Source organism: Eleutherodactylus coqui, chromosome 1, assembly GCF_035609145.1.
Source record: "Eleutherodactylus coqui strain aEleCoq1 chromosome 1, aEleCoq1.hap1, whole genome shotgun sequence".
Taxonomy (NCBI): Eukaryota; Metazoa; Chordata; class Amphibia; order Anura; family Eleutherodactylidae; genus Eleutherodactylus; species Eleutherodactylus coqui.
Window position 1 is genome coordinate 369,606,751 of NC_089837.1, and position 25,165 is coordinate 369,631,915.

The window sequence follows — 25,165 nt, forward strand, 5'->3', positions numbered from 1 at the left end:
GGTACAGTACCTCGAAAATTGCCTTTATAGTCTCAAACTATATTATAGGTTTAAGTGGTAGAAAAGAATACATGTATATAAGCATGTACTTCTTTAAGCTGAAACCTATAAATGAAGAGAGAAAACAGCTTAAAAACGAGGACATGGGACATAATGATAGAAGCCAAATCAGCACCTAACTGGTGTGGATTTGGTGGTGTTTTTTCTTGCAGATCTGCTGTGGGATTTAACCCTCATATTTCAAGGATTAAATTCCACAACAGAAATCTTCAGCATAAATAGACATGCTGTGGATTTAGAATCTGCAGTGTTTTTTTTTTTAATTCAGCACCATGTGAAGGAGATTTTTGAAGTGTTGTCCATATGGCTTGTAGTGAAAATGCTGTAGAATTTCAACAGCAATTGCACCTGCAGTATTTCCACAGCATTTACGGCCTGTGTAAAGCAAGACTTAAAAATAAGAAACAGAACCTTATGACCTAGTCATAATAGAAATCTGCTTATAAATAAAGACATGGTGGCCGTACTATGCAAATAGCATAGATATGCCAGCAAGTTGGAGTTAGCACTAGCATATCTGCACATCATATTAGAGCACAGCTTATAAAGACAGAGGCTACTTTTACATAATGACCAATGGTGAATTATAATAGGGGCAATTGGGGTGACCACTCATGGCCCGAGGCTCTAGGGCGGCCCATGGCTGTCCCTAGTGCCGCTATTATAATCTGTGCTACTAAACTCGTGGCCACGGAAAGAGGAAGAGGTCAAAACTACTTACTGCACTCACAGCTTTCCTTCTCTACCCCAGGGCCTCAGAGTTGTCAACAACAGAAGGACATCATCAGGCCTCTCCCCCCCCCAGCTCCAGTACTCCTTGGTGCTAGGTAAGGAGTGATAATGTCCTGCTGTGTGCCTGTAGTATCGCCAGGCAGAGAAGGAAAACTGTGAGAGTAGTAAGGAGTTGAACCCTTTCCTCTCTCTGTGGCCAGAGATTTAGCAGGGAGGCCAGGCACTCTACCATGGGCCAAAGAGCGGCTCTATGTTATTTGGTTTAATTCTATTTCCAAGAGTGCCTAGGGCAGGCAAATAAACCCCATCATATACATCACCAACTAAATATTTTGTCATAATAAAAAATATAACTTACATTTCTAAATATTTTAAAGGAATGGAGAAAAAAAACCCCACCAGACTACTCTGGACTATACACAGCTTAAACATCTGTTGAACATGGATTAACTCTTATCAACTGTGCTAGAAATGAATAGTAAACTAAGAATTTATTCATATAGGCCCATTTAGACACAACAATTATCGCTCAGAATTTGCTCAAAAGCTGTCTTTTAATCGATAATCGTTGTGTCTAAACTCGCAGCCATCATGCAGTATTTATGCACTGTTCATTCATCGCTCATTTCTAGCCAGCTAGAAATGAGCGATGAGCCTTATCAGCACCGCATGCTGATATCTCAGCGGGCAGTGCTGACATCATTCTTTCAGCTGTAATCCCACTGGCAGTTCTCAGCGGGACACCAGCTGAAAGCGCCGAGAACAATGCAGCTGTTTGAATGTTCAAAACAGCTGAATTATTCTCCACGCTATTGCAGCAGTATCCCGCTCCGCCTGCATAACTCTTAAGTAGCTAATTAGCTACTTAGTGTTATGCAAAGATGATCGCTCAAAACTGTCACTCAAACTGTCATTTTTGAGTGATCATCGCTCTGTGTAACTGGTCCTTAACTCCAGTACATTATAAGCAGAATGTAAGTAAAATAATCCCTACACTGGAGATAGGAGAACCCCAGATTGATTTGCGCAGTTAGTGGCATATTTGCATAGTAAAAAGCAAACAAAGTTCCCCCAAACATTAAAAAGCTAGCAAAGCTTTTTATCTTGACGAAGCGTCTGTGAACTCAAAACAGCTGTTGCATGCACGATCACTCTCCCCTATGTCCTAATTTGCTATGCTTGGAATAAATAAGCATTTTTATGGGAAAAATTCTGAATGTTGTTTTTTTCACTCCTTAGGATTATCATTAGAAAGGTTGTTTTACAGAATATTTATGATTTTTAATTTTTTTTTTTTTTGTGGAGGGGGGGGGGGGGGGTGGCTAATTCACATGGAACACTTTTGTTGCAGATGTTCCGCACCTGAAATCCATACCATTTGGTGTAGATTTTAATGTGCATTTTGGTACCAATCCATACAACTGAAGGAGTCAAAAATGTAGTGCAAATCCACACGGAAATCTACACCAAATGGTATGGTGCCATCATGCAGTGTATTTTTGTGGCTGCTTATTTAATGCTTTGCTAAATAATATTTTACTGGGGGCATTGTGTGTGAGGAGGGACTCAAGTTGTGTGAACAGCAGCCCCAGCTCGTGGTCCCCTTAATCCACCACTAATAATGACAATATAACACAGCCTTGGAATAAAGTTACACACTGTTGTAACATCCTTAAAATAGAACTTAGTTTATGAATAAACTCAAATATTAATTGCATTATAAATTTTGCTGTTATTATTGCACACATAGGTCATATCATGCATAAGGTAAAAGAGGCTATATGCAATTTAATTAACAACTAACCCTTAATGGCAAATCTTTGGCTCCAAAGTTAGCTCCCAAAATTGTTTTTCCTCTTCTGGATCATTAGGGCTCATTGTTGGGTCAGAGCCAAGGCCCACAAGTGCGTTCTTTAACACCCTTCAAATTAGTGAACTTGGTTCTGGAGGTTATTAAATCAGGGATGAATAAATTCTAATTAGGTGATAAAATAGTATAGTATGAATTATTATTTTTTTTCATATGGTGTTGCAGTACTGATCTCTGGATAAAGAAGTTGTAAACACTTTATATTTAAATGTGCAGTAAGCACAGAATACAACGGAATACTAACACACGATACATGTAACATGTATGATTTCCATCAGAGGTGTATGGTATATATTATGAACGTACAGTTTATATTAAAATGCATTTCTTTGCCAGAAGAGTATGACTTTTAACAATTCCAATAAAGTGAAATGCATGTTTCACAGCTCAGGAGTTATACAAGACGCAGCAATCACCAAAACACAGAAGTATCAGCGTGATCTACATTCTCACTTTCCTGGTTGGCATCACTGTGACGAAGAAAGCCTTGATCTCTCTACACTTCAAAGATCCAGGTACCAATGTTGTTCATCGAATACTGGCAGCTTTTCTCATGATATTCAGTAAAACCTGTCCCAGCAGTGTTGAATCCTTCCAAGCTCTTGGATGTTGTGTTTATGTTCGAAAGTTATTGTTTTACATGCCTTTTTGTACAAGGAACAGTGCGAATCCATCTCTTGGCCAGTCAAGTATAATAAAAATGAATGAGCTGAAAGTGAATGTTGTGTTCTGATTCCTTATGAATAAATTCTGCAGGATTATTCTTGAACCAAATGCATTCATTTTCTTCTATTTCATAAGAAAATTGAGTAGCATCATTAAACCAATAGAGTGTTTAAGTTTTTGGAACTTATATACATTCAATTAATTGTCATTAGCAGCATCATCAATATCATCATCACTGTCATAACAGGAATATAAATGTGCATTGATATATATGAGCTATTAAAGGAGACCTCACTGGAATAAAAACCTCAGTTAATGCAAAAATCATAGCAACATGCAATAAATAAACTTAATAAAACATAACTTTTTTTATGCACGACAGAGCTATAAAATAAAATCATTTAGTGTGTTATACTTTTCATCAATGCACCGTATCTTTTGCAATAAATTATATGAAAGTATACATATAAATGATAGTTTACACTAATAAGTTACGATGAATGTCAACCCAAGTGAGAATAATCCCCAAAGGCCCAATATATGAAAGGCCTGTTGCCTTAATTAAATAATATGCTACATTACCATAAATCAATGTGGCAAATTGTTAAGATTATTAAGCTGTAGCAGCTACCACCAATGTTTGCTTAGGTTAGGAGGTAAGCTAAATATGATGGTAAACTGAAATAGGAAATTCAGCTGACTTTAATAGTTGTGGGAAAAAAAAGCCATAATTAACTCGCTTTAAAAATCGAGCTTGCAAATATTGTTGCCATATTTAAAACAGATTATCTCTGCAGAGTAAAGTGCAATTTAGTTATATTGTGATGATAATTTGCTTAATTTTCTTTCTTCAGCTTTTAATTTCTACTCAGCAGAAGAGTTTGAGCTATACTGTCAAACAGAGGTCAAGCTACAGTTTGCTGATTAAGACAGTGATATGCTCATCTATTGACTGTAGCCACCAATAAGGCCTTTTAGCGAGGGAATCGATTGATGTTCTATGCTGCAATGCAAGAAAAAAATCGAATATAGAATAAGATCAGCCTTGTTTCTGTGGAGAATATTCCTGCTTTAAAGTCTTTGTTCTAACTTTGTTAATAGTTTAGTGCAGAAAGAATAGTCTCATATTAAATGATGGTAAATGCAAAAAACAATATTAATATGTATTGTGTATTTAGTTTATTATTTTTTTCCCATTTATTGTCTTGAGGCCACAGAGGAAAATGAAATCGCCAAGTAGTCCATTAATACTCGTAGGACTGTGATTTCTGTGCCTTAAGACCCAATTACTGGGTAAACAAGACCGGGTTTTATAGGAAGACATTACTGCATTACATTTTAAATCCTTCAGGCTTATTAGAAACCAAACCCAAATTTCAAGTTTATCACCTGCCTAAAATACTCCTACCACAAGTTATTCGACACTTAAAACAAAATCAAAACTAGTAATGATTTACATATGTTAATAGTTAGCAGGGCTTCATTTAGCCCTCATGACATTGTATACTTTCCATGGCATATTTTCTACTAACTTGTGATACACTCCATTCATCCTGCAAACGTCTGGCAAGTTCTTTCAAAGAAGATGCATTGGCCCCTCTACAATGGTACCAGGAGCATTCACTTTGGACAGTTGAGCATTGAATATTGGATAATGGACCTATATAATTTATGTATGATTGTAGAGATGAGCGAGCATACTCGTCCGAGCTTGATGCTCGTTCGAGTATTAGGGTGCTCAAGATGCTCGTTACTCGAGACGAGCACCAAGCGGTACTCGTCTCGATTAAACGAGCACTGACCATTGAATTCAATGGAGCCGGCAATACAGCCGGCTTCATTGAAAGCAATGGGCTGCCAGCGAGCGCGGGATGAATTGTCGGGAAGGGCTTAAATATATAAGCCCTTACCTGAAAATCATCCTAAAATGTGTAAAATAAAAAAAAGATAATTACTCACCTGGTCCCGGCAGACGGAGTTCAGCGCGGCCGGCGGCAGTCCTCCTGAACTGCTCTGAACAGCTGTGAGTAGTATTCAGCAGCCGGGGATTTAAAATCCCTGCCTGCTGAATGAGCTGCCTCTAATTGGTCACAGCCTGACCAATCAGAGGCAGATCTCACTCACACACCCATTCATGAATTCATGAATGGGTGAGTGACTGCTGCCTCTGATTGGCTCAGCGCAGGGACCAATCTGATTGTTCACTGAAAGTTTGACTGGAGTAACGAGCACCCGAGCATTTTGGTGCTCGCTCATCTCTATATGATTGCAGAAGATCACAGGTCCATCAGTCTGCCCTTTTTTGTTTTAGATTTTTTGCTTGTATTTCTTATTTTTTTGTTCTTCTTTTAGATTCAGTGTGTTTTTGTTTTTTATTTGTTTTTTTTCCTCAGAGGCGGGGGCGGGGCTAAATCGCAGAACTTAGCCCCGCCCCCGCCCCGCCTCTCCCCATTGCAAATAGTGCAGAGGGGCGGAGAGGAGGCAGAGAGAGGGCGGGAGCTCAGTTCCTGCTCCTGGCTCTTCCATCCTTCCCCCCCTGCACACAAGGACAACGTATATCGGCTCGGTGTGAAAACCGAGCCCATATACGTTCGTCTGAATGCAGCCTAAAGAACAGGGTTTCCTGAAAGTGATGATATAGTCCCCAGAGAGCCCTGATCTCAACATCATCCAGTCTGTCTGGGATTACATCAAGAGACAGAGGGATTTGAGCAAGCATACGTTCACAGAAGATCTAACGTTAATTCATAGAAAAAATCTCAGCGCCTCTGTGCCGCAAAAACTGTGTGCAAGTGCACTGAGAAGAATTGATGCTGTTTTGAAGGCATAGAAATATTGGTTTCATTTAGACTTCTCTTTTGTTTATTCACTTTGCATTTTTTTAATTGTCTAAAAAACTAAGACTTCTGTTTTTGAAAGCATCCTTAAGACCCTCTTACACTGGACAAATATTGTTCAAATACCCGTGCTCCCGCAGGTATGCTGATACCTTGATTGAATTATAGTTGTCCCGTGTAAATATATGCAGAGACTGAACTACTGGTCAAGAGTTGTTCAGTTTTTGCATGCAGAAACCTGAACTACTAGCAGTTCAGTTCTGAACGACCACTGATTACAGTGAATGGAGGCGGCTGTGTGGAGAACGGTCTAGCCATGCTCTGAGCGACACCAGCGTTACTCGCTCCTGTGTAACGATGCTTTTCGAGCATCGTTTGCCTGACAGTTCATCCCGTGTAAATTGGCCTTTACTTTGCAACATTTTTCCACACCTGCCTAAAACTTTGCACAGTACTGTATACATATTGATTAAACAAGACAGAAATGTGCAGCAAAGGATGAGTCATATTTGCATAACATTCAAAACTTCCTTGTCTTTCTGTCATTCATGATCCTTTTTATTTCTATTTCTTGTGAAAAAAGCAAGAAAAAAATTATACGTTTACATAACCTCAGAATAGAATATACTGTATTTATACAGAAGTGTAACTTGTACAGACAGGACAAGAACTAGAAATGGCCCATATAAGAATTGCCCATATTGCCCATATAAATAATAGCAATAGCCATGGTAAACCAAATAAAACATGCTTTGTTTACATTGCTAGCTGCATCTATTTAAATGAAACAATCTTACAAAATAGAACATATAGTAAGTTGATATTACAATTTGGCTTTTCCATTTCATGACAAAATAACTTTAAAAGTTAATTCACACAAACTATAAACTACTAATATGTTGTGAAAAGAACTTCCTGCTAAAATGTAGACTTGTCTACCTCGCATTTCATTTGGGTAATGTCACATCGTGACATTTTCTAGGCAGTCTGTTTTTGTGGGGTGGTTTGCCATTGCCTTCCCCAGTCATCTTTTTTAACCCCCAACAAGTTGGGCACTCCTTTAATCGACCTTGGAAGGATGGAAGGCTGAGTCAACCTTGAGCCGGCTACCTGAACCAAGCAGGGGTTGAACCTGCAACCTTCAGGTCATGAGTAAGAGTTTAGGACTGCATTTCTGCTGCCTTAACACTCTGCACCACAGAGTATAATATTATACTACAATATTTTAAAAGTATTCAATCTGCTAACTATGGCAACTGCTCTTTTTCAAACAAGTAGATGAGATTTTGTTGTGGCCTTAATACAGTGTCCTAATTAGTAGAATGCTTAGGCCTTAGTCAGACGGGCGTTTTTTGCCGCGATTTGCGCATGCGCATGCGTCCGGCGATTTTATAAAACCATTGCTTTGCAATGGTAACGGACACATGAGCGCTTTTTATGCGCTCGTCCGATAAATTATAGAACAGAAATCGCAGATCGCACCTATCTGCTATCTGCGATTCCTGTTCTCTTCTCTATATGCGCTTCATGGGGCCGGCGGCAGCAGCGCCGACCCCATTGAGAACATATAGAAGACAAATCATTCTTCTCTGCCACAGCTGTAGCTGTGGCAGAGAAGAACGATGTTTGCCCATTGAATTCAATGGAGCCGGCAATACAGCCCGCTCCATTGAAAGCAATGGGCTGCCAGCGAGCGCGGGATGAATTGTCAGGAAGGGCTTAAATATATAAGCCCTTCCCTGCAATTCATCCAGAAAAGTGTTAAAATAAAAAATATATACATACTCACCTGCTCCCGACAGCCAGAGTTCCGTGCGGCCGTACTGCAGTGGTGTGAGTCAGACCTGTCCCCTAATTGGCTCAGCGCTGAGCCAATCAGGGGGCAGGTCTGACTCACACCCCCTTCACACCCACTGCAGGCCGGCCGCGCGGAACTCCGGCTGCCGGGAGCAGGTAAGTATATATATATTCTTTATTTTAACACTTTTCTGGATGAATTGCAGGGAAGGGCTTATATATTTAAGCCCTTCCCGACAATTCATCCCACACTCGCCCGCAGCGCATTGCTTTCAATGGAGCGGGCTGTATTGCCGCTCCATTGAATGCAATGCGCTGGACAGCTCCGGCCCGTTTCTAATGAAACGCGGCTAGGAGCAGATTTTCGGGCGATTTTCGGGCACCGGTCACGCGATTTGCGGATGCGCATCCGTCATGCGATCCGCAAATCACGCGAAAAAACGGCCGTCTGACTAAGGCCTTAAATCGTAATATGTTTAAAAGTTAATCTAACACTATTCTCCCAATATTGCTTGAATTCTAAAATTATGTGGCAAAAAAATTATTGTAATACAGCAAAGTGGAAATGAATAGATTTACCCCTTAAGGACCAGACACTTTTTAGGGATTTTACCCATGTGGTGGTTTTACTGTCCTATTTTTTTTCCCTTCAGATACCAAAATTATTTTTGCAGTTTTTTTCCTGTTAAAAATGATTTTTTTTTTAAACATTTATGGTTATTTTTTTAATTAATACATTTACTCTAAAATAAAGTATGGGAATGGGTTCTTCATTTTGTTTCAGACATTTTGATATGTAATATGTATGGCTTTGGTTTACAGGGCGTATACATTGATGGTTTTTGTTGGCGTCGGCCTTGGGTCATTTTATTTCTTATGTATATATTGTTGTTTTATTCTGTCATTTTTTTACTATCTATGTCCCCTCGTGACGTCATATAAGACCCCCTGGGGGACATTCACATGTTTTTTGGGTTTTTTTATTTGACATTTTTCCACTGTAGCTGGGGCATCCATAGGAGCCCCAGTTACAGGGATAAACATCCACCGTAGTGACATTAGTCACTGGCAGTGGTCATCAGGGTCTTCTGGGACCCTGTAGCTCTGCTGTAGCAGGGAATCCCAGTGACCCCTCGGCTCCTGTAGTGGAAGTTACACTTCCACTTTCACTTTTCAGTACACAGCGCTCATTGAGGGGAAGTAGAAGACAGGTGGGCTGCTGAGGAGATTTCTATCCTGGCTCTCCCCCACCCCTCTTCATTCACTTTAACAGCGGCCGTTCAGTACTCAACAACTGATATTTACACTGAGCGATCATCTTTCATCATTTAAGCTGCATAAAATCCTGAACGATGATTGTTCAGTGTAAACAGCAGCCATTCAGTAATGAACCGCCGCTATGTTAAGTGAATGGAGAGGGGCGGGGGAGAGCAAGGAGAGAAATCTCCTCCAGCAACTCTGCCTCACTGCTGAGCAAGCCAGTGATAATCTCTCCTGTGCAACACCACGGGAACAAGTGAACAAGTACAAATGGAGACAAGTGTCAAAGATCAGTTGCTGGGAACAATCACATTTAGATCAGTTGCCCGACATTCATCCAGTGTAATTGGGCCTTTAACTGTCTTATCAGATCCCAGAAGCATTGTAATAATTGATACCTGTTATCAAAAGTTGCAATTCAGGTGCATAGGTAAAACAGCACAGTAAAAGTCCGCACTTACACAGCGCACTTTTGCCTGGTCAGAGTTATTGGATTTTACTAAGAGAGTTTCTCCTCTGCTTGCATGATATGCCTTTTTAACATACTACATGATAGTATATGAATTGTTTTGATTATATGCACCCGATGTTGCTTTTTTGAATTGCCTATTAAATACAAACTGTCAGTTTGTTCACATCTGTACTAAAAAATAGCGCAGTATGCTGCCATTATTTGAGTTAGGAAATTACCGGATGACATGTCAGAAGCTAGACAGACCGCATTATAGTGAATGGCATTTACTTGGTGCCATTCAGGTCTGGCATGTGGCAGATCCGGTACCTGCTTTTACCGTAGTTTGGCTTTTAGGATAGGGCCGAACAACAGAACCCTAAAGTGCAGGTGTGAACTACTTGTGGTATTTTATGAATTGTCTGCTTTTGTAGACTATTAAATGTAGTACTTAAAGCAGTGCTTCTCAATTGTAAGCAAACCTCAATAGTGAAGTGCCTCCCAGTTGTTGGTGAGGGAATACTGAGGAAGCAGATTTGACAGAAGTGAGTAGATGATGTACAAACTTTTTTTCTGGCTGAAACAACTTCTCAGTGACTCTTGTTGTGTTTAATTTAATGTTACTGTGAATTCTGGAGAAAATTAAAAGATAAAGCGAGTTTGTTTAATTTTGGCGTGAACTCTGAACAATGGTGAGGCCCAGGCATCACCAAATTCTGGAAGGCAAAGCCCTAGTAAAAGATTAAGAAATCTTGCCTTAAAGCATAGTTCTACACAAAAGACTACACTATATACTTACAGTTCACTGCAATAATGGAAGCTGATGAGAAATCATATGCTGTAGTAATTGGGCTAAGTTTGTCATTTAACCATTTCCTTTGTACATCCTGATCAATACATTTGTAGATTTGCTGGCAGGCAAAATGTAGATACAAATCATGGCCTCAATGCCTTAACCATGAAGCAGTTTGATTGTAGAATAGAACATCAAATATTGAGTTCCTTACTAGGGATGAGCGAACGTGTCCGTTACGGACACATCCGCACCCGGACACCGGCTTTGCCGAACACTGCAGTGTTCGCGCGTAAGTGTCCGGGTGCCGCCGGGGGGCGGGGAGATGCGCGGCGGCGCGGGCGGCAGTAGCGGGGAACAGGGGGGAGCCCTCTCTCTCTCCCTCTCCCCCCCACTCCCCGCCGCACCCCCCCGCGCTGCCACGGCGGCCCCCGAACTTTTTCGCCCGAACACTGAAGTGTTCGCAAAGTTCGGTGTTCGGGCGAAAAAGGGGCGGAGCCGAACGTGTTCGCTCATCTCTATTCCTTACCTGTTCTGGAGAAAGTAGTGCAAGTCCTAAAAATATTGAGCTATGGTACAATAAACTGAATACAGTATTTCATATATATAGACAAAGGTGTAACTTGAAGCTCCTGGGCCCCAATGTAAAATCTATAACAAGGTCTTCAACTATAATACTTTGTTTATAGTACTGGGGCACTTATATGGAGAAGAGAGGCCTTATGGGCACCCTAAGGCTCGTGGGTCTGGGTGCAGCCGCATTCCCTGCATCCCCTATAGTTTCACCCCTGTATGTAGATATTCTACAATGTTTCTGTCGTGGTCTGGATTGTCTGTGCTTAGTGTATGGTAATACTTGACTCCTCCACTCATTATTTCCAAGCGGGGCAGGAAATTATCAGGTCAGAGACATTAATAAGGTCATTGACTACTGCATGAAACTTACCATAAGTTCCACCAGCAGTGATATGAAGGGTCCATTTATTACAATATAGTCAGTGGCTTTCTCCATTGAGTATTTATGGCATTGCTGTGGTACACCTCTTTGGAAAATAGAATAAAGCAGACATGATAACTCGTACCACACTAAACACGAACATGCACATAACCTACCACCACCTGGAATTATTAAGTTGTCAGTACATGTTTGGCAGCAACCTTTATCACTGTTGTCTAATGAATAAACTCACTTTAATATTTAAAAAAAAGTACCATGTATAAAAAGCACTCCGATTCTGATTTTACGGTACACGCTCTTTTCTGAATCAAATTCATGTTCGACAATTGCTTCAACCCTTCCTTTTCTTCGCTAATGCTCTTATAGCATTTCTTTCTCCGAAAACACTTTTAGTTCATATGTCCTATTGTTATCATACAAAAGCAGGAAAGGAAATAGAAAAGTTGAGAAAAAATACAGAGTATGGATTTTGCTAAGGGTACATGGGGAGCAGAAGTTCTAAGAGAAAAATACAGGAAAACATTAAATTATGTCGACATTTGCCTGAGGTTTATTTTAATGCCCAAGTAAGTAACAATCATCCTTTTAATGCAACTCCTCCTTTAAATTAAAGCCACAAGAAGTAAACCTTACACCGAAGATTAAACTACACACGTGAAATAGAAATAAACCAACATAAAACAGAATTAGGTATAAAAACATAGAAATAAATAATTTATATCTGGTGTGAAGGTTTTATATCTCTAAGGCCTCCTTCCCACGAACGGATTTCTGCCGCGTAATTCGCGGCGAAAATCCGCTGCGTTGCCTGCAGCTATTAGGTTCTATTGAACCTAATAGCACAATGCTCACGATGCGTAATTCCACCGCGGAATTACGCACCGCGATTTCTCCCGTCCTCACCCGCAGCATGCTCTATTTTCTGCGGGTGAGGACGGGCTGTACGCACTCACGGCTTCCATTGCAGTCAATGGAAGCCGTCCGTTCACGCTATCTCCCGCTGTAACCAGCGGGAGATAGCGTGAAAAAACGCTTTCCCGCCCACCGCCGCGCGTCATATGAAGCCATATGACGCTGCCGGCCGCGTCACGTGACACGGCCGGCCGCGTCACGTGACACGCTCGGTGACGCGTCGGCGGTGGGCGGTGACGGGCGGTGACGCGTCGGCGGTGGGCGGGGAAGCGATTTCACGCTATCTCCCGCAGGTAAGTATAGGGGCTCTGGGGGGCGCCGTGACGGGCTTCACAGCGTAATATTACGCGGCGGAGCCCGTCACGCTCGTGGGAAGGAGGCCTAAGACCAGTTACCTGAGCCTCTCAATAAGAAATGTTACACCATTTTATACAATGATCTTACTGAGATGTCTCAATTATAGTAGAATGGGGCAATATTGTAAAGGGGTTGCCTAATCAGGACAACTAATTGTTAGATTATATGGCTATCTATGTAATACATGGATGGGCCTCGTTTGCCTGAGCAAAGACTTCGCTTTGTTAGCAGCTCTCCACTCTAACTAATGGAGTGGAGTTCTGACTGGGGGATCACCTATTTGACATTCATATGTCCATATGCACTGGCGTAATTATAGGGGATGTGGTTGCACCAGGGCCCTGGAGCCTTATGGGGCCCATAAGGCCTCTCTTCTCCATATAGGAAGCCCAGTACTATGACTAAAGCATTATAGTTGGGGGCCCTGTTACAGGTTTTGCATTGGGGACCAGAAGCTTCAAGTTACGCCTCTGCGTTAAGGAGTTAAGAGAAAATGGGGGACCCCAAGATAAATTTTTGTACCAGGGCCCATGAGCCTTTAGCTACGTCCCTGTATATGTACTAATTTATTTGTATACCTTTAAGAGAATATCTTGCAGGGCAAACTCTTTAGCAGTATATGTACATTATTATAATTTCACTGCATTTTGATTACTTTTAAGCAATCTACTTAAATGTCAGATTCATATGACTACTGGACCAATAACATATTTTGCATGTACAATAATGCAAATAATCCATAATGTTTTAAATTTTTTTTGTTATATTAACCCCTTAGTGACCAGGCTTTTTTTGTTTTTTCCTACTCCCTTTTAAAAAATCGTAACTCCTTTATTTATCCATCGCCGTCGCTGTATAAGGGCTTGTTTCTTGCGGGACGAGTTGTATTTTTCAATGGCACTATTTATTGTACCATATAATGTACTGAAAAACTTTTTAAAAATTCTTAGCGGAGAGAAATGGAAAAAAAATGACATTCCACCATCTTTTGGTGCGTCCTGTTTCTACGGCGCACAAACTGCAACAAAAACGACCTGATATTTTTATTCTATGGGTCAGTATGATTACTACGATACCAAACTTATATAGTTTTTTTTTTTGCTGTAGTACTTGTATTTTTTTTGAAGATATTTAATTTTTTTCAATTATTTTCTGCGGTCATTTTGTGCGCGCAATAACTTTTTTATTTTTCTGTCGACGTAGTTGTGCAAGGGCTCAATTTTTGCGGGATGTCCTGTAGTTTCCGATAGTATCAATTTGGAATACATACAACTTTTTGATCGTTTTTCATTGCATTTTTTCTGGAAGACAGGGTAACTAAAAAAGTGTATTTCTGATGTTCTTTATTTTTTTTTCGGACAATGTTCACCGTGCAGGAAAAATAATGCACTACTTTGATAGATCGGACTTTTACGGACGCGGCGATACCGAATACATATTTTTATTTTATGATTTAGATTTTTTAGTAATTGATATGGCAAAAGGGGGGTGATTTAAACTTTTATAACTTTTTTTTTACAATTTAAAAAACTTTAAAGTCCCCCTGGGGGACTTTAACATGCAATGCTTTGATCGCTCCTGCAGTATGACATCATACTGCTTTTTTACAGGCAGTCTATCAAGCCACCCTGTGTGGATAGCTTGATAGGCAGTCTGCTAAGGCAGCCCTGGGGCCATTCACGGATCCCCCGATCTCAGCGCTGAGCCAATCAGGGGGCAGGTCTGACTCACACCCCCTTCACACCCACTGCAGGCCGGCCGCGGGGAACTCCGACTGCCGGGAGCAGGTGAGTATGTATATTTTTTTTATTTTAACACATTTCTGGATGAATTGCAGGGAAGGGCTTATATATGTAAGCCCTTCCCGACAATTCATCCCACACTCGCCCGCAGCGCATTGCTTTCAATGGAGTCGCTGTATTGCCGGCTCCATTGAATGCAATGCGCTGGACAGCTCCGGCCCGTTTCTAATGAAACGCGGCTAGGAGCAGATTTTCAGGCGATTTTCGGGCACCGGTCACGCGATTTGCAGATGCGCATCCGTCATGCGATCCCCAAATCGCGCGAAAAAACGCCCGTCTGACTAAGGCCTAACAATGTAACCATGATTGATGAATTGTTAGCATTATTACTCCATTGGATGGAACATTTTCTTTAATCGTTATGGGCAGAGACCTCCATACAAATTATGGAACCTAATAGCAAGAATCGGAATTAATCAACCTCCCACCCCATAAAAAAAAAATCAATTATTGTACTGTAACTAATCATGATCCTATATTTAATCCTATTGCAAATCACTTTTTACTTAGAATGCCCTAGCTGTCAGGTTTTCTTCAGCTGCAGGAGCTGCCCTACACAGGGCCTTGGCACATCAGGATCTAGTATGATGACTATTGGAGCTGAAAGAAACCTGAGAGTGAGGTTTGCCTGTTATGCTAGCTTCTATTGACTGAATTTGATTTGCGAGTTGCAAATCAAAAGTAATAGATATCAACAAACTTTTAAAAAAGTCTTCACTGAGATGTCCTACTACACCACAGGCTTGGCTCCCATTTGTGTGTGCTTAACCCTGGCTCCAGGCTTCTAGCAGGCAATCAGTGCTAATTGACTGGCTGGATACTGGAAGTGAGCAAGCAGTGGCGGAATATGCAGTATGTATGTAGATGTACAGATAGACATAATGCAATATATAGAATGCTAAAAAGTAAATTACTGCTATATATTTACACACATGAATACAGAAATCAGAAAACATATACATAAACATAGCACACATAGAAATCTTCTACACACAAACCCATATACATATTTACAGATTATGAGCTGATTCAAACAAATGTTGCTTTTTCCCCTTATGTGGCCGTGATTATCATGGCTGTATAAAGGGACAAAACTAAACAATTGATTTCAATTGGATTTCAGTGGTTTTGTTTTTTATTAGCTCTTTTCTTGCCAATTTTTTGTACAGCTGAGAAAAGATAAGACTTGCTCTATCTTCCCCACACGTAGTCAATACATTGTGCGGGAAAGATCGGATCTTCCTGCGATTATTTCCAAATTCTTGCTTTCTGACACAGAATTTGAAAAGCCAGCGAAGGGGAAGAAATCTCTCTCATTCAGGCACAATTACGCTCCATGCTGCCGAGCAGAGTTGCTCCCATGCTCGTTGGAATAAGCCCTTATGCACATTGGACACATGTATACAGACACATGTATACACATGAGACACGTGTACAGGCTCATATATACTTATTGCATGCTCTGCAAATATTTGGACATCTGTCAGCCAGGCAATGATGTAATTACCGCTTCATTCTATCATTCCCAGGACAATAGTGGAGGAGAGTCTGGAGTGTTGACTTAGTAAAAAGGCAGCTAGACGAAATTGGGGGCACGGGACTGACAGCCTGCATCTTCCCACCATTGTATCATGGGAGAGGATGCTGAATCTGTCCAGGTCCTGCCGCAGTGTAGAGGATTGAAGGGGCTACAACCCATTTCAGTCTCAGCCAGCCTGCTTTTGAGAGGGGCCCAGGACTGGCGAGGGGACCCTACTGCAAGCAGATGAAGCAGTTTCTTCCTGCTGTAAGGCCATTAGAGCACTACTATCTGGCTTTTAAGTTTGCTCTCATGCTCCATGGGCCCTATAGTAACTGCATACAGGTATGCAACTGATTAAAGGTTAAACACTATGATGATAGAAAGTGATTACCAAAATATAGGCCAGAATGATGCTTCAGTGGTTAGTTCTGTTGCCCGTTTGAACTTGCTAGCAGGAAATCTGTGTTTGTATGTTCTCTACAAGCTTGAGTAAATTTCATCTGGTAATCCAATTATCTTCAACATATACTGTACATTTGATCTCAAAGGACAGCAGGTGCGGTTGTGCTGTAAATTGGACTGGTTATTTAGTGCCAATTGCTTGCCCACTGCTTTACATTCAGATTATCATCAATTGCTACAACCTTATCCTCAGTATTAATTTTCTTCTCCAGGTACCATGGTAAAAGTGTAAAAATGGATTAGCAGCATTTTAGGACATGTTAGGAAAATCCATCAGAATATAATCGTCCATTGCAGAACAATTATTCTGCAGCAACAGGAGTTTTTTTGTTTTAAGAGTAGTAGCCTTTACATGCATGGCAGCTGTAAAGCATAGGTCGTACATCTCATGAACTGGCCCATGGAAATAGTTTTATACAGATGGAGCAACTGTGGAATACAGAGGATGTATAATAGAGATAAGCAAGCACCAAAATGCTCGGGTGCTCGTTACTCGAGACGAAATGTTCGCGATGCTTGAGGGTTCGTTTCAAGTAACGAACCCCATTGAAGTCAATGGGCGACTCGAGCATTTTTGTATATCGCCGATGCTCGCTAAGGTTTCCATTTGTGAAAATCTGGGCAATTCAAGAAAGTGATGGGAACGACACAGCAACGGATAGGGCAGGCGAGGGGCTACATGTTGGGCTGCATCTCAAGGTCCCAGGTCCCACTATTAAGCCACAATAGCGGCAAGAGTGGCCCCCCCTCCCAACAATTTTTACTTCTGAAAAGCCCTCATTAGCAATGCATACCTTAGCTAAGCACCACACTACCTCCAACAAAGCACAATCACTGCCTGCATGACACTCCGCTGCCACGTCTCCTGGGTTACATGCTGCCCCACCCCCTACCCCCCCGCGCACGACCCAGTGTCCACAGCGCACACCAAAGTGTCCCTGCGCAACCTTCAGCTGCCCTCATGCCACACCACCCTCATGTCTATTTATAAGCGCGTCTGCCATGAGGAGGAACCGCAGGCACACACTGCAGAGGGTTGGCACGGCTAGGCAGCGACCCTCTTTAAAAGGGGCGGGGCGATAGCCCATAATGCTGTACAGAAGCACTGAGAAATCCAATCCTGTGCCACCTCCATCAGGAGCTGCACACGTGGGCATAGCAATGGAGAACCCATGTGCCACACACTATTCATTCTGTCAAGGTGTCTGCATGCCCCAGTCAGACCAGGGTTTTTTATAAATAGTCACAGGCAGGTACAACTCCGCAATGGGAATTCCGTGTGCACCTACAGCATGGGTGGCTCCCTGGAACCCACCGGCTGTACATAAATAAATCCCATTGCCCATCACAGCTGAGGTAACGTCAGGTTTAATGCAGGTGGGCTTCGGCCCACACTGCATGCCCCAGTCAGACTGGGGTTCTTTAGAAGTGGACACATGCAGTTACAACTCCGTGTGGACCGACAGCATGGGTGGATCCCAGGAAGCCACCGGCGGTACATAAATATATCCCATTGCATTGCCCATCACAGCTGAGGTAACGTCTGATTAAATGCAGGTGGTCTTCGGCCCACACTGCATTCCCCAGTCAGACTGGGGTTCTTTAGAAGTGGACACATGCAGTTACAACTCCGTGTGGACCGACAGCATGGGTGGGTCCCAGGAAGCCACCGGCGGTACATAAATATATCCCATTGCATTTCCCATCACAGCTGAGGTAACGTCTGATTAAATGCAGGTGGTCTTCGGCCCACACTGCATTCTCCAGTCAGACTGGAGTTCTTTAGAAGTGGACACATGCAGTTACAACTCCGTGTGGACCGACAGCATGGGTGGGTCCCAGGAAGCCACAGGCGGTACATAAATATATCCCATTGCATTGCCCATCACAGCTGAGGTAACGTCAGGTTTAATGCAGGTGGTCTTCGGCCCACACTGCATGCCCCAGTCAGACTGGGGTTCTTTAGAAGTGGACACATGCAGTTACAACTCTGTGTGGACCGACAGCATGGGTGGCTCCCTGGAACCCACCGGCGGTACATAAATATATCCCATTGCAGTGCCCAGCACAGCTGAGGTAACGTCAGCTTTAATGCAGGTGGGCTAAAAATTACTAGGATTACAATGTAGGCGAGGGCCCAAAAAAATTGGTGTACCAACAGTACAAATGTACTTCAGAAAAATCGCCCATGCCCAACCAAGAGGGCAGGTGAAACCCATTAATCGCTTTGGTTAATGTGGCTTAATTTGTAACTAGGCCTGTAGGTGGCCCAGTTAAAATATAAATTGGTTCAGGTGCAAGTTTCAATGCTTTATTGAATTGAGAATTGAAACGTATAAACATTGTTTACAAAAGTTATATGACTGAGCCTTGTGGGCCTCAGAAAAATTGCCCGTTCAGCGTGATTACGTGAGGTTTCAGGAAGAGGAGCAGGAGGAGGAGGATGAATATAATACACAGATTGATGAAGCTAAAAGGTCACCGTTTTTTATGGTGATAGAGAATGATGCTTCCATCCGCGGGTGCAGCCTACGTATTGTTTAGGTACCGCTGCTGTCCGCTGGTGGAGAAGAGAAGTCTGGGGAAATCCAGGCTTTGTTCATCTTTATGATTGTAAGCCTGTTGGTTGACAGGCGGGTACGCTTATCCGTGATGATTCCCCCAGCCGCACTAAACACCCTCTCTGACAAGACGCTAGCCGCAGGACAAGCAAGCACCTCCAGGGTATACAGCGCGAGTTCAGGCCTTGTGTCCAGCTTCGACACCCAGTAGTTGTAGGGGGCAGAGGCGTCACGGATGACGGTCGTGCGATCGGCTATGTACTCCCTCACCATCCTTTTACAGTGCTCCCGCCGACTCAGCCTTGACTGGGGAGCGGTGACACAGTCTTGCTGGGGAGCCATAAAGCTGCCAAAGGTCTTGGACAGTGTTCCCCTGCCTGTGCTGTACATGCTGCCTGATCTCCGCGCCTCCCCTGCTACCTGGCCCTCGGAACTGCGTCTTCTGCCACTAGTGCTGTCGGATGGGAATTTTACCATCAGTTTGTCCGCCAGGTTCCTGTGGTATAGCATCACTCTCGAACCCCTTTCCTCTTCGGGTATGAGAGTGGAAAGGTTCTCCTTATACCGTGGGTCGAGCAGTCTGTACACCCAGTAATCCATAGTGGCTAGAATGCGTTGAATGCGAGGGTCACGAGAAAGGCATCCTAACATGAAGTCAGCCATGTGTGCCAGGGTACCTGTACGCAACACATGGCTGGCCTCACTAGGAAGATCACTTTCAGGATCCTCCTCCTCCTCAGGCCATACACGCTGAAAGGATGATAGGCAAGCAGCATGGGTACCCTCAGCTGTGGGCCAAGCTGTCTCTTCCCCCTCCTCCTCATGCTCCTCCACCTCCTCCTCCTCCTCTTCAATGTGCTGAGATATAGACAGGAGGGTGCTCTGACTATCCAGCGACATACTGTCTTCCCCCGCCTCCGTTTCCGAGCGCAAAGCGTCTGCCTTTATGCTTTGCAGGGAACTTCTTCATAGCAGAGGAATGGTGGCGCTAATGATTGCAGCATCGCCGCTCACCATCTGGGTAGACTCCTCAAAGTTTCCAAGGACCTGGCAGATGTCTGCCAACCAGGCCCACTCTTCTGTAAATAATTGAGGAGGCTGACTCTCACTACGCTGCCCATGTTGGAGTTGGTATTCCACTATAGCTCTACGCTGCTCATAGAGCCTGGCCAACATGTGGAGCGTAGAGTTTCACCGTGTGGGCACGTCGCACAGCAGTCGGTGCACTGGCAGATTAAACCAATGTTGCAGGGTGCGCAGGGTGGCAGCGTCCGTGTTGGACTTGCGGAAATGTGCGCTGAGCCGGCGCACCTTTCCGAGCAGGTCTGACAAGCGTGGGTAGCTTTTCAGAAAGCGCTGAACTACCAAATTAAAGATGTGGGCCAGGCATGGCACGTGCGTGAGGCTGCCGAGCTGCAGAGCCGCCACCAGGTTACGGCCGTTGTCACACACAACCATGCCCGGTTGGAGGCTCTGCGGCGAAAGCCAGTGGTCGGTTTGCTCTGTCAGACCCTGCAGCAGTTCGTGGGCTGTGGGCCTCTTCTCTTCTAAGCTGAGTAGTTTCAGCACGGCCTGCTGACGCTTGGCCACCGCTGTGCTGCCACGCCGCGCGACACCGACTGCTGGCGACGTGCTGCTGCTGACACATCTTGATTGCGAGACAAAGGTTGCGTAGGAGGAGGAGGAGGAGGAGGGTGGTTTAGTGGAGGAAGCATACACCACCGCAGATACCAGCACTGAGCTGGGGCCCGCAATTCTGGGCGTGGGTAGGACGTGAGCGGTCCCAGGCTCTGACTCGGTCCCAGCCTCCACTAAATTCACCCAATGTGCCGTCAGGGAGATATAGTGGCCCTGCCTGCCTTTGCTTGTCCACATGTCCGTTGTTAAGTGGACCTTGGCAGTAACCGCGTTGGTGAGGGCGCGTACAATGTTGCGGGAGACGTGGTCGTGCAGGGTTGGGACGGCACATCGGGAAAAGTAGTGGCGACTGGGAACCGAATAGGGCGGGGCCGCCGCCGTCATCATGTTTTTGAAAGCTTCCTTTTTCACAAGCCTATACGGCAGCATCTCCAGGCTGATCAATTTGGCTATGTGCACGTTTAACACTTGAGCGTGCGGGTGCGCGGCAGCGTACTTGCGCTTGCGCTCAAACACTTGCGCTAGCGATGGCTGGACGGTGCGCTGAGAGACATTGGTGGATGGGGCCGAGGACAGCGGAGGTGAGGGTGTGGGTGCAGGCTGGGAGACCGTCGTGTCTATGTCCTCAGAGGGGGGTTGGATCTCAGTGGCAGGTTGGGGCACAGGGGGAGAGGCAGTGGTGCAAACCAGAGGCATTGAACGGCCTTCGTCCCACCTTGTGGGGTGCTTGGCCATCATATGCCTGCGCATGCTGGTGGTGGTGAGGCTGGTGGTGTTGGCTCCCCGGCTGATCTTGGCGCGACAAAGGTTGCACACCACTGTTCGTCGGTCGTCTGCACTCTCAGTGAAAAACTGCCAGACCTTTGAGCACCTCGGCCTCTGCAGGGTGGCATGGCGCAAGGGGGCACTTTGGGAAGCAGTTGGTGGATTATTCGGTCTGGCCCTGCCTCTACCCCTGGCCACCGCACTGCCTCTTCCAACCTGCCCTGCTGCTGCACTTGCCTCCCCCTCTGAAGACCTGTCCTCAGTAGGCTTAGCAAACCAGGTGGGGTCTGTCACCTCATCGTCCTGCTGCTCTTCCTCCGAATCCTCTGTGCGCTCCTCCCTCGGACTTACTGCAATTACTACTACCTGAGTGAAAGACAACTGTGTCTCATCGTCGTCGTCCTACTCACCCACTGAAAGCTCTTGAGACAGTTGCCGGAAGTCCCCAGCCTCATCCCCCGGACCCCGGGAACTTTCCAAAGGTTGGGCATCGGTCACGACAAACTCCTCCGGTGGGATAGGAACCATTGCTGCCCATTCTGGGCAGGGGCCCGAGAACAGTTCCTGGGAGTCTGCCTGCTCCTCAGAATGTGTCATTGTAATGGAGTGAGGAGGCTGGGAGGAAGGAGGAGCAGCAGCCAGAGGATTCAGAGTTGCAGCAGTGGACAGCGCAGAACTCTGGGTGGCCGATAGATTGCTGGATGCACTTTCTGCCATCCACGACAGGACCTGCTCACACTGCTCATTTTCTAATAAAGGTCTACCTCGTGGACCCATTAATTGTGAGATTAATCTTGGGACGCCAGAAACGTGCCTCTCTCCTAATCCTGCAGCAGTTGGCTGCGATACACCTGGATCAGGAGCTCGGCCTGTGCCCACACCCTGACTTGGGCCTCCGCGTCCTCACCCGCGTCCACGTCCTCTAGGCCTACCCCTACCCCTCAGCATGGTGTATTACCAGTAGTGCAGAAACAGAACGCTGTAATTAAATGTGCCGCTTATTGGCCTGTGATTAGAGGCTGACTTCACTTATGGAACGCACAACAGAGCCAGGAAAGAATTTTGCGCAAGCCTGTAGTGAGACGTAGGTGCGTATGACTGAGCTAGTGGAATTCACAGTGCAGAAGCAGTCAAGTGTCCAAAGGCCACTAGTAGGCCTTAAAGGGGTTGTCTCGCGAAAGCAAGTGGGGTTAAGCACTTCTGTATGGCCATATAAATGCACTTTTTAATATATATCGTGCATTAAATATGAGCCATACAGAAGTTATTCACTAACCTTCCCTGCGCTGGCGTCCCCGTCTCCATGGCTCCGTCTAACTTCAGCGTCTAATCGCCCGATTAGACGCGCTTGCGCAGAAGGGTCTTCTGCCTTCGGCTCTGTCCGACAGCAGCGGTGTTCTGGCTCCGCCCCCTTCTACGCATCATCGCGTAGGTCCGCCCCATCACGTGTGCCGATTCCAGCCTCCTGATTGGCTGGAATCGGCACACGTGACGGGGCGGAGCTACGCGATGACGCGTAGAAGGGGGCGGAGCCAGAACGCCGCTCGTGCCAGACCGAGCCAAAGGCAGAAGACCCTTCTGCGTAAGGGCGTCTAATCGGGTGATTAGACACTGAAGTTAGACGGAGCCATGGAGACGGGGACGCCAGCGCAGGGAAGGTAAGTGAATAACTTCTGTATGGCTCATATTTAATGCACGATGTATATTACAAAGTGCATTAATATGGCCATACAGAAGTGCTTAACCCCACTTGCTTTCGCGAGACAACCCCTTTAAGTGTTTTGCTTCTATTTTTTTAAAGGCTGAGCAGAGACAGCAGACAGATACTGTAGGCAGCATATATATGTGTACTGTTTCCCTCTGGATGGGATGACGGCGGTGATGTAACGGGCAACGCAGAGCCAGGAAAGAATTTTGCGCAAGGCTGCTGTAACACTTAGCTGCGTATTAATTAGGACCACTACCCCCAGCAGAGACGCAGTACACTCAAGACGGTCACAGGCAGCCCAAAGATAGTATTTTTCCCAAATTTTTTCGAAAAAGCCCACTGCCTATATAGACAGTATATCTCTTTCACCTTTCCCACTGTCCCTGCCTCACCACTACTGGCCCTATACTATGTAAAATTACTGCAGACTGTTTCTCTCTGGACGGGATGACGGCAGTGATGTAACGGACAACGCAGAGCCAGGAAAGAATTTTGCACAAGCCTGCTGTAACACTTAGCTGCGTATTAATTAGGACTACTACCCCCAGCAGAGACGCAGTACACTCAAGACGGTCACAGGCAGCCCAAAGATAGTATTTTTCCCAAATTTTTTTGAAAAAGCCCACTGCCTATATAGACAGTATTTCTCTTTCACCTTTCCCACTGTCCCTGCCTCACCACTACTGGCCCTATACTATGTAAAATTACTGCAGACTGTTTCCCTCTGGACGGGATGACGGCGGTGATGTAACGGGCAACGCAGAGCCAGGAAAGAATTTTGCGCAAGCCTGCTGTAACACTTAGCTGCGTATTAATTAGGACTACTACCTCCAGCAGAGACGCAGTACACTCAGGACAGTCACAGGCAGCCCAAAGATAGTATTTTTCCCAAATTTTTTTGAAAAAGCCCACTGCCTATATAGACAGTATATCTCTTTCACCTTTCCCACTGTCCCTGCCTCACCACTACTGGCCCTATACTATGTAAAATTACTACAGACTGTTTGCCTCTGGACGGGATGATGGCGGTGATGTAATGGGCAACGCAGAGCCAGGAAACACTTTTGCGCAAGCCTGCTGTAACACTTAGCTGCGTATTAATTAGGACTACTACCCCCAGCAGACACGCAGTACACTGAGGACTGTCACAGGCAGCCCAAATATTTTTTTTTTTCCCAAATTTGTTTGAAAAAGCCCACTGCCTATATAGACAGTATATCTCTTTCACCTTTCCCACTGTCCCTGCCTCACCAGTACTGGCCCTATACTATGTACGATGACTGCAGACTGAGGACGCAATGCTCTGCAGGCCGATATACAAAAAAAAAAAAGTGCAACACTGCTAAAAGCAGCCTCAACAGTACTGCACACGGTCAGATGTGGCCCTAAGAAGGACCGTTGGGGTTCTTAAAGCCGAAAATAACTCCTAACACTCTCCCTATAGCAGCTCTAGCATCAGCAGCACTGTCCCTGATCTCAGTCAGAATGCATCTGTGGCGAGCCGCGGGAGGGGCCGATTTAAATACTCGGGTGACACCTGATCTCCCCAGCCACTCACTGCAGGGGGGTGGTATAGGGCTTGAACGTCGCAGGGGGAAGTTGTAATGCCTTCCCTGTCTTTCTATTGGCCAGAAAAGCGCGCTAACGTCTCAGAGATGAAAGTGAAAGTAACTCGAACATCGCGTGGTGCTCGCCTCGAGTAACGAGCATCTCGAACACGCTAATACTCGAACGAGTATCAAGCTCGGACGAGTACATTCGCTCATCTCTAATGTATAACCAAAGGATTAGTGATGGCACTAGATCTGCATACCTAGTAATATCATACACGGTTAAACCTGTTATAATTTGTTGATCCCCATTTGCACCATTTTTTGGAAATTTTATATTATTGCAGTGGTGATTAGTAATGTCTATTTGAATTTAAGAAGCCATTCCTCTCCCTTATTTTAAATGACATTTTAGATTAATTGGCTTCTAATTACGTTGTAGTTAGCATATCTACTGTATGTAT

The 25,165-nt window shown here is 44.6% G+C and overlaps 1 protein-coding gene across 1 annotated transcript in view; it reads left to right on the forward strand.

Annotated features, from left to right (window-relative positions):
- The window catches only part of FRMPD4 (FERM and PDZ domain containing 4), a 454,050-nt gene that overhangs the window by 51,054 nt on the left and 377,831 nt on the right, over window positions 1-25,165 (forward strand). The window contains exon 2 of the mRNA XM_066578028.1: window positions 3,049-3,177. Within this exon, the coding sequence (XP_066434125.1) occupies window positions 3,049-3,177 (129 nt within the window). The remainder of the gene's footprint in view (window positions 1-3,048; window positions 3,178-25,165) is intronic.